General features: G+C 57.5%; 3 protein-coding genes across 3 annotated transcripts in view; 2 read left to right on the top strand and 1 right to left on the bottom strand.

The window, feature by feature from the left end:
- Positions 1–4,838, top strand: part of NXN (nucleoredoxin) — a 21,331-nt gene extending 16,493 nt beyond the window's left edge. Inside the window, exons 7-8 of the mRNA XM_009882737.1 lie at positions 1,513–1,637; positions 4,134–4,838. Of these exons, the coding sequence (XP_009881039.1) occupies positions 1,513–1,637; positions 4,134–4,316 (308 nt within the window). The 3' untranslated portion in view covers positions 4,317–4,838. The remainder of the gene's footprint in view (positions 1–1,512; positions 1,638–4,133) is intronic.
- Positions 4,839–8,013: 3,175 nt separating this feature from the next.
- Positions 8,014–9,617, bottom strand: RNMTL1 (RNA methyltransferase like 1; the record flags this gene model as incomplete). The annotated part of the gene is made up of 3 exons (XM_009882735.1): positions 8,014–8,576; positions 8,780–8,947; positions 9,353–9,617. Coding segments are annotated over 3 exons (996 nt in total), but the record flags the coding sequence as incomplete, so codon positions are not given.
- A 4-nt stretch (positions 9,618–9,621) lies between these two features.
- Positions 9,622–9,898, top strand: part of GLOD4 (glyoxalase domain containing 4) — a 4,623-nt gene continuing 4,346 nt past the window's right edge. Inside the window, exon 1 of the mRNA XM_009882734.1 lies at positions 9,622–9,627. Within this exon, the coding sequence (XP_009881036.1) occupies positions 9,622–9,627 (6 nt within the window). The remainder of the gene's footprint in view (positions 9,628–9,898) is intronic.

The following is a 9,898-nucleotide window of genomic DNA, read 5'->3' as shown; positions in this document are numbered from 1 at the left end:
CCCTTCCAGATGTCCTTTTGACCCTGATTATTTATTCAGCATAGCCCAGCAGGGGACGCGAGTGCAGAGCCAAAAATACTCTCCTCGCGCGGGGAGGACCGGCTGGCCATGCTGAGCGTGATTGATTGGGGCCGGCTCTGCAGGCCTCTGGAAAGAGTTATTTTTATCTTGCTCTGAGCAAAGTTTTTCTATCACCTTGTTACAAACAGTTCATCGGGAGAGCGCTCTCGGGCCGGCGGCTGGGGCTCTCGCTTGGTGCTTGAGGGGATGCCTGGTCTTGGTGAAATCTGCCAGCGATGTGCTGGGGCTGAGACAAAGCTGGTGCTGCACCGAGGCAGGCATTGGGGATGGAGGCTCCTGGTGGGCCCGTGTCCTGCTGGGACACCCCCCCAGCAGACTGGTGCCTGCGCTGCACAAGCAGCAGCACCCCCAGGAGAAGGCGTGCTTAGCAAGAGCCGGTTGTGAATAAATCCTGACCGCTCTACATCCGCCCCCGGAGACTTTAGAGATGGGTTAGCCAGAGTGTGCAGGGCTGCCTGGAGTGCCGCCAGCAGCGGTTGTTTGTAGAAAAATCAATCCCTGCAGACACCCCACAACTCTACGTCTTTATCACTTTTGCACACACAGGACAGACCCTAAAATGCAGCATGCAGCATCTCTGGCACCCCCTGCTTTGCTTGGAGAAGCCGGAGAGGTGGGAAGGGAAGTGTAGAGCAAGGGCAGAGAGCGCTTTGGGTGTGGGCAGTGCCTGTCCTAGCCAGGGGCTGGACTGGTTGTGTCGGGTGGTTACATCAGGGACCACAAGAGCTGCACAAGCTGCAGGAGATCAGGAGACCAGGGCCCTCTCTTCTGCCTTCTTACTTTTTTTTTATTTTTAATGCTAAAAGTTGTCCCCGAATTGAAATCGTTTCATCTTGATGCTGCTCAAGGACGCAGTCTCTCCTCTTTCCATCTCAGTATTTGAACTTCAGTGGTGGCTGGCGTTTGATTGATGTTGCCATCTCTTTCTACTCTACCTCTGTCAAATCAAAGCTGCCTTCACAGTGCTGCTGCCGCGGAGACTCGAGCAGAAAAGCTGCCGAGCAGCCGTCCCGAGGCGGAGGAATGGTGGGTGGCGGGCAGGGGTGGCAGGCAGTCTCAGATCAGTGTGTTCGTTTGGTCTTCAAAACATGCCAACACTTCTCAGACTGCAAAGCGGCTTTTTTGCGCCTGTTTGTCCCTGTGCTTCACCAGCGGCACCAGGGGAGTGAGCGGTGAAGTATTTGGGGAGCAGGAGCTGCTCTTCTGTTACGTGTTTCCCTGTCTCAGATGAAAAGCACATTTCAGCTGCTCCCTAATTGCTACAGAGCCACACGGCTTTGAAGTTCGTGCTGTGTATCCGGGCTCTGGTTTCCTCCGTGGTGGTGCTGTGGGATAGAGCTGCCTGCGCCTGACCGGTTTGCATCTGTTTGATCCTAACCTCCTTTTTGCCTTGCCTCTTTTGTTTTGTGTCCCCACCTCTGTGCCCTGCAGATTCAGAGGATGACGGAGAGTCGGAGGCAGCGAAACAACTGATTCAGCCCATAGCTGAAAAAATCATCGCCAAGTACAAAGCCAAAGACGAGGAGGCACCGCTGCTCTTCTTTGTGGCTGGCGAGGTAAGCAGGAGGAGAGCGCAGGGCTGCATCCTGCTGTGACTTCATACAAGGATTGAGCTGGGTTGGGTACTGCTGTCGCTGTTGTTCAGGTGGGTAAACTGAGGCACGGAGCTACTGCAGCTAGTGGGGGACCATGGAGCAAAACCAGACCCAAGTCCTAGCTCAGTCCCTGGTTGAGATTACTTGTGGCAAAAGGGTCCCAGCTGCATTTTCTCAGAGGTGGAAAAGCCTGATGGCGGGCGAGGGAGCTGCTGGGGCTGGGCGGACGGGGACCGGGCGAGGTTGGGGGAGCCACCAGCTTCCCCCTCAAGCCCTGAGGCTGCATGGGCAGGAAAGCTGGCTGGGCAGGGGGAGAGGAGCCGGGGTTTGGGTTTCAGCCGGGCCCAGCCAGTGCTGCCTTCCTCGCTGAGGTGCTGCTGCCTTCCTTCCCACCCTGGGAGGAGGACAGAGACTGGTGCTCCAGCCCCTTCCCGTAGGGGTGCCTGCAGGAGGCATCCGCAGTCCCACGGGCTGGACCTGTTTCTGTGCTGTGTGGGTGATGCCGGACAAAACCGGCCCTGGGAGCAGGCAGTGGCCGCTCGGGGAGCAGCGGGGCGGCACATGGCTGTGCTCCCACTACTGGCCCAGCTCCGCTCTGTCCTGCCCTGGGGCTCGGCTGGGCATGTCAATGCAGCACTGGTCTGTGAAACGAGGGCTCTTCACTGAACTGGCCACGCTGTTGGTGGCTGGAATGGTGTCTGGGGCACGGGCAGGCTGCCGTGCTTGGAGTTGGGGATCTGCTGCAGAAAATGGGAAGTGAAAAAATGGGGCTCCTGGCCTCTCTTTACCCCCACACAGGCATTTTGCCCTGCCGCAGGGTTGAAAACGAGGAAGGCTTTGTGTAAGGGTTGAAAAAGCTCCCAGCCCCCCCCCGTCCCTCCCAGACTTGTGGTTCCCCTCCCAAGGCGTTGCCTGGGCAGGTGGCAGAAGCTGCGTGTCCGTGCGCCTGCTCCATCCCTCCATGCTCACGTCACAGCCGCAGTGTGCTGCAAGCGTGGCCCTCCGGAGCCGCCCTGCACACAAAAGGTTCCCCAGCACTGCAACTTGGCCCCCCCTTGCCAGGCAAGCCCCCACCACCGCCTCCCACAGCCCCGTCAGCCACTTCCAGGCAGGCGTTCCCGCTCCCACCACCTTAACGGGTCTCCGAGCATCCCAGCTCAGCTCCGCGCCCCTGAATAAGCCCCTTGTTGGAAAGGCTGGTTTGGGAGGGTCCAGGACCTGCCCCCCTCCCCCAGAGCCTGTGAAGCATTTTCCTCCCTGAAACATTGCTGCTATTCATCCGGCTCCCGACGTCCCTGCAGCGGCCGGACCGAAGAATGGGGAGCATCCAGCACGTCCCATTCATCCGTCACCTCAATAGCCGGGAGCGCTGGCCCCAGGTCTCCACCAGCCCCCGTGCACAAAGCAGCTCGGCCACGGCCAGAGCAGGCGCCTCCCATTCCTCTCCCAGCGCCGTCTGGGCTGGTTTTGCATTGATTAAAAATGTTTTTTGCTCCTTTTGCGGTGATGGGATAAAGGACGAGACATCCCGACACCTGGGCTGGGAGGCGGGAAGGGGGGGGGGCTGCCGAGCGCCCCAGCCCCGCTCGCCCTTCCCCGCCACGTGGTCCGGCTGCGCCAGAAACCCCTGCAATGGAAGGGGAGGCGCGACAGGAGTTACCCAGCCGTCCGCCGCCGCCACGCGCTGCAGAGCCATCAGCCGCTAGCCAGATGGATTGATTTCTATTACCGCCCTTGGGAAGGGGCTCGGAGGAACGCCCCGTTTCGGCTGCCACACGTTGTGGGCTTGGCCGGGATTGGGAGGTGTATCGCCCCTGCACCAGCTTTTGCATTGCACAGCCCCGGCAGAGACAGATTGTTTTTTCCCCTTTGCCCTGAGCTGTGCTGTGCCTGGCCGAAGGGAAGGCAGCTCTCTTCCCCCGGTGAGCAGCTCGGGGCTAGGGAGCCCTGCGGCTTTTGTACTCGGTCCTGCCATGGGGTTTCAGCGTTGGCTCAAAGCACAGGCCTTCATCCCATTCCTGTTTTCTGGTTTGCTCCAGGTCCCTTCAGCAACCTCCCCAGTGAGTGGCGAGGCCATGGCTGTGGTGATGGAGGGCTGGCAAGTCCCCACGCTCGGCACATGTTCCCAGCTCCTGAGCTGCAGATGCCAAAATCGCTCTGACCCCAGAGGCTCCAGGGTGGCGGGTCAGTCTGGATGTGCTGGGCCCTGTGTGGAAAGGGTTGGAGGAGCATGTGGTCCCATCCCAGCCTGGGATAGATCAGTCTGGTTTGCTTTTGACGCAGAGCAGGCAACAAGGCGGGAGCTGCCTGCTGCGCTCGTGGTCCTGCAATGCTGGTGCAAGGCCCAAGCGCTCGTGAGATATTTGTGGGCTGGATCACGGTGTGGAAGCAGCAAACTGCGCCTCATTGTCCTGGCTGTGCTGATGGCTCCTCTCTCCCTCTCATTTTGGCCTCCAGGACGACATGACTGATTCTCTGCGGGATTACACCAACCTGCCCGAGGCTGCGCCCCTGCTCACCATCCTGGACATGTCGGCCCGGGCCAAGTACGTGATGGATGTGGAGGAGATCACGCCCGAGATCGTGGAAGCCTTTGTCAGCGACTTTCTAGCGGACAAGCTAAAACCTGAGCCCATCTAAGGGGGCTTCTGCACCAACAGACGTTATTTAAAACTAGGTCTCTCTTCCGCCGCTCGTGGATTCTCCAGCGTGTCCTCACGCCCGACCCAGTATCCAACCTTCTTGTGGTGCCTTGTTTTACGCAGTGAATCCTTCTCCTAAGCAAACTCCTTGAGATGCACTTTCAGCAGGGAGTCGTTGGCGTTTGGAGACTTCGCTTGTGCTTCATGGTGATATATTCTCTAATAACCAGGCCAGAACTGTTATCGTATTGTTACTTTATACACGGCACTAGCTAGCAGGCAAATCTTTTTGCATGGTGTTCTTCCCAACGTATGCATCAGGCAGTGGATGGGGTTCTCGGGGCTCTTTTCTTCTCCTTCTCCCCCTTCTTTCCTTTCCTAGCACCTCTGCTGACTAAATGACTTTAAGGAAGCAATAAGGAAACTGTCCCCTTCGCCCCTGGCCCGTCCTGCTTTCCCATGCGAGTGCCCTGACGAGGCCGAGACAAAGTCTTAACTGCTGACAACCTCTGAAAGACCACGGCGCAGCCAAGCTCTTCCTCCTGGGGGTGAGACCTTTCCGCGTGGGTTTCCCACCTCCCACCCCAAGCACTGACAGCCTTAGGTGGTGCGGGCTGTGCGTATCGGCGGGGTCCCCCGCCTGTGACGGGTGGATGTTCCCTCCCTCCCTCTCTTGAGCCAGGAGGAGGACCACCATCAGGCTGCCCTCACCTCTCCGTCTCTCCTTTGTGCTCTCCCCATCCCCTCGCCCCTCTCTCTGGTATGAATTGTCCTTTCCCCTCTATGTTAGTCGATTGAGCTGTTTTTTGTAGGTGTGTCCCAAACCCAACTTTAATGGTGCTGTTCTTTAAAAAAATAACCAAAAAAATCCCACGAAAAAAAAATCCCTCCCTAACCCAAGCAGCACAGCCGAGCCCCTGAAAAGTGACATTGTAAAAAAATGTACATGGTGATTGGAACTTTGTAATAAAACCGTTATAATAACCTCGTCCCCAGAGGTGCCGATTGCCGCGTCCTGCCGTCGGGGAGAGGGAGCCCGCCTGAGACCCGTGGGGGAAGAGGACCCCCCCAGCCAGACCCCGTGGGGTAGGTGTCAGTGCTGGCAGCTCCCGGCGCTGCAGCAACTGAGCTGGGATCGCGTGTTCCTCTGTGGCTTTTCACTGCACCTCACGTGGGGATGGTGACTCCCGTGAGCTGTTCTGAGACACCCCGGAGTGGGGGCACGCAGCCTCGCTGCCCCACGCTGCACCCACCCACCCCATGGCCTCTACTCACAGCCTCCCCCCAGCTGAGGGTCCCCCCCGGCTCTTGCCGGACACAGCAGTGGCTGCGATGGATTCCGCCAGCGTCCCCGGGAGCGGGGTGTGTTGTGAATAGCGGGTGTTGTGCAATCCACCGCTTTTCCCTTTCAGCTCGTTAGTCAGCGATGGATGGCAGCGTTACGGCCTCTCCCCTTCTGTCTCAGCAGCCCACCCTGGCAGGAGCTGAGAAAAGCCACCAGCTCAGCAAGGCAGGAACCGTATAAATCCACCCTGTGTTTTTGCACGTTTCAGATGCTTTCATGTTCGGCGGTGATTAACTGTCGGGTGAGCTGTTGGAGGAGCAGCAGCGCTGCCCATTTCGCCGGTCCCTGAGCCAGGGAGGGCTGGAGGGGTTGCGTGCGGCAGGAGCTGTGTGAGCAGGACAGTGTTCCTTAACATGAGGAGGAACTTCTTTACTTTGAGGGTAGCAGAGCACTGTCACAGGCTGCCCAGAGAGGCTGTGGAGTCTCCCACTCTGGAGACATTCAAAACCCGCCTGGACGCCGTCCTGTGCAACTGCTGTAGGTGACCCTGCTCTGGCGGGGGGGTGGACTAGATGATCTCCAGAGGTCCCTTCCAACCCTGACCGTTCTGTGATTCTGTGTGATTCTGTGTTGGTGCTGCAGCTTGCTGTGCCTCCCTGAGCACTGGGCTATGAGCAACCCACCCTAAATTAACCCTAAATTAGCACATATCCCCTTCACTGGAGATTTTTGAGGAAATAGCTTTTTCAGTGAGTCACCCACTGCAGGGTTAAGGGCTGTGCGGGGCTGGACTTGAGCTGTGTGGAAGCAGCTGAGCAGTCGCCTCCAGCCCCTGCTGCCACCCAGCGCGCACTGAGCTGCCTGCGCTCAGCAGCTGCCTGCTGGTTTGGGGACAATCGCAACAGGTTTGTGGTTTGAAAGACCGCAGGGTCTGTAGCATTTAGTCACGCAGCAGCAGCTGATTTTTTTTAGAGGGAAAACCCATATTCCCCTCCGAATGTTGTGGTTCGGCTGGCAGTGAGCTCAGCACTGCAACAGCCGCTCTGGTAGCCGCTCGGTAGGAACTGGAGCAAAGCAGCAATCTTCTGCCTGAGAATTGAGTCGTTTTGGGTCAATTTGATGAGACTGGGGCTGGAACTGGGCGGTGGAAATGGAATCGCTTGGCTGTTTCAGGCTCAAGGTAACGCCGCTGTCTGACAAGAGGACTGCACAGGTACCCCCGCTCGGATACGGGTGTGCAGTTCGGATAGGCTGGGGCACAGGAGAGGCTGAATCTCTGTCTCTGGGTATTGCTCGAGCAGACTGTATATATGATTTCAATGTGGTAACAGGAAAACAGAACCAGCAGAGCGGGCTGAAGGTAAGTAGCTGGTTTTGCGACTTGCAGCCAGAGTAGAGGAGGCATTTTTAAAAGCACAGCAAGCGGGGTGGCAGCCAGCACTGTCACAGCAGCCATCCTTCAACGTGCAGCTGCCAGCAAAGCTGGGAACATTGTGCAGCCTGGGCAGGAGCTTCCAGCGTGACCAGGGCTGTATGGCACATCTCAGATCCATGGAGGTGGGTTGCTGCAAGCTGACTTGTTGCCCTCGGGGAGGCACAGGCAGGCCCCAGGGGCTCCTTCCCTGGGGCACAGTCCGAGGGATGGCCACAGCAAGCAGCAGTGCCCACAGTTCCTTTCCCACCCTTCTCCTCCCTCATCCATAATTCATCCGTGCCAAGGCGCAGCTGCCAGAGCAGGCAGTGCCCAGGTGGCTGCGTGGGGACAGACCCTGTCACCTCCCGGCAGTGGCATTGTCATGAGTGCTGGAGCTCAACGCTTGGACACTCCACACCACAGCCAGACCCGGGCCAGCCTGGCAGGTGGCAGGCATCCACAGTAGGATGGGTATGCTGCTCTAATCGCTTGTTAAGAGCACAGGGTTTGGGTAAGCACAGGCAGGACCCATTCAGGTGGCTGCTATTTGGCCTTTCTGACCCGAAAACCACTAGCAGCGGCCAGGCTGCACAGCCCGGGGCCGTGAGAGGAAAAACACACACTATCAGCAGCATCCTGGCTGGGCCAGCACAAACGCTGCTGCGGCAACTGCGCCCTGACCCCGCAGCGAGGGATCCGAGGCCTCCGCAGATCTGCTGGGTGAGAGAGTGAGAGAAGCCGGACAGCAGGGAGCTGGCTGCCCGCAAGGCGAGAGCCCCCACCCGACGGCCCTTCCCTTCTCACTAGCATCACCGTGTGGCCAGAGCGCCCACGGGCTCGGCCGGGAGCCACCCGCTCATTCAGACACAGCTCCACCACTGCCAGAGATCTTTAATACCCATTTACTGCAAACCAAACAGCCCAAGCTGCTTTTTTATTAACTCTACAAGCGTGCCAAAGGAAGAGATGCTTCTTCAGCACCCAAACCTCAGCAGTTTAGCCCACTATGGGCAACTTCTGCCTTTTGTCTTCCTGCTTGTGCCTCCGCAACAACTGCCTCTTCCCCTCAAACAGCACAATGCCAGCAGCGATAGCAGAGTTCAAGCTGTCCACGCCTGGCACCACGGGTATGACCAGTCTCTTCCCCCCTGTGCTGGCTGCGAGTTGAAGCGCATCTGGACTCAGACCGTGGGTCTCTCCGCCGATCACCACTGCCACTGGAGTCTGTGTCCAATTCTCGTAGTAATACTGCGCAGCCAGCTCTGGGACGCAGGCACCCGCTGCTCCCTCCTCATCCTCGCTCTCAGGAGCAGCCTTGGGTTTGGATTTCACATGAGGTTTCAGGTTGCCAGGAGCAGAGCCAACCCTGCTGGCTCCCCTTGGCACGGACACAGTCTCAGCCTGAGCGCCTGGGTCTTTGTTGTCGGCCACGCAGACCTGGATGCCGTCAGGAAGGTTGCTGGGAACAGATTCCCAGTCCAGGTTGGCGACGATGGGCAGACGGAAGTGAGCCCCCATGCCTGCACGGAGCACCTTTGGCTCCCAGGGATCCACACAGCCTGAGATGGAAAAGGGGAAAACAGTGACAGTACAGTGGCTCCAAAAAAGATGGATTAAGCAGCTGCTGCCAGCAGCAAATCATGTCTGTGCCAGGCACTGCTTACAAACTGTTGGGAACAACATCTTCAAGCACTACTTATTCCCTGACTTACCCCCCAGATCACTCAAACTGATCTTTTCCTCCCCAGGGAAAGGCTCTTACCTTTGGTGAGCAGCACTTTCTCACACCCTGCTCCTGCTGCAGATCTCAGAATAGTCCCCAGGTTTCCCGGATCCCGGATATTGTCGCAGATGAGGAGCAGTGGCAGGGAGCTCGTTAGCTGAGCGGCAGGGTAAGACATCTTGGCATGGTCAGGCTTGGAAAAGATGCCTGAGGAGACAAAGTGCTGACAGGCTTCTAACACACCCCAAGGAGAGGGCTTTCTCTCATTTAGTGGGCCCAAATCTCACTAAAGAGGTGCCGGAAAAAGCACTGTGAAAAGCACTGCTTAAGAGAAGTTTGAGAAGAGTTTGTCACTTCACAAGGATAGCTATTTCCCAGCAGAGCTTCAGCAACGTGTTATTAAAAATGAGCATTCAAGGCACTCTAGGAGCCGCTTTCACAGTTACCACAGCAGGCCAAAGAAAAGGGAATTCTCTCAAATTATGCCACTCTTGACACACTGCGAGGACATCTAGGGCAAGGTTATGAAGAGATAGTCATTATCCCCTTATTATAAAGTGTGAAATAAGTTTCCCTTTGAGCAGCGTTGTGCCTGTTTCCAAGGCAACTTACCTATAAGCCCCTGAGGAGTTACCAGGTCAGACCAGCTCTTAATGTCTTCAAATTTCACCTTAACTAAGTTGGCTCGTTTTAGCTCAGCCTCAGGCAGTTCCTTCAGGTGCCCCACCATGCTGAAGAAGAGAGTCCGCAGCACAGCTCCCGCCTCCAGGGCGTCCTTGATCAGCCTCTGACCCTCCAGCAGAACCTGCCCGTGATGATCCCGAAACTTCTTCGACTTGGCGATAGTCACCACTTTTCTGCGGAGAAGTTCATCAGAGAAAATGGCTGTGATGCGAATACCACCTGCAGTCTATGGTATGGGAACTTCGCCTGGGAGACCCCCAGTATCTTTAGACCGGCTGTAGGTATCAGTCTCTACCCAGAACCCCCAAGTGTTGGAATTCGCCCCAAATTCTGCAGACACGACACCCAGCAGCCAGCGGGGGGGTTCCACCGGGGGCTCACAGCTCCCCGCAGCCCCAAAGCCCGCCCCGGGCCCCGCTCCCTCCCGCCGCGGTGCCACCCGCGCCTCACCCCAGCCTTGTCTCTTCTTGTGTT

The sequence above is a fragment of the Charadrius vociferus genome, unplaced genomic scaffold, assembly GCF_000708025.1.
Source record: "Charadrius vociferus isolate BGI_N301 unplaced genomic scaffold, ASM70802v2 scaffold793, whole genome shotgun sequence".
Classification (NCBI taxonomy): domain Eukaryota; kingdom Metazoa; phylum Chordata; class Aves; order Charadriiformes; family Charadriidae; genus Charadrius; species Charadrius vociferus.
Note: the sequence above shows the minus strand (reverse complement) of the source record. Positions and strands in the feature narration are given on the sequence as shown.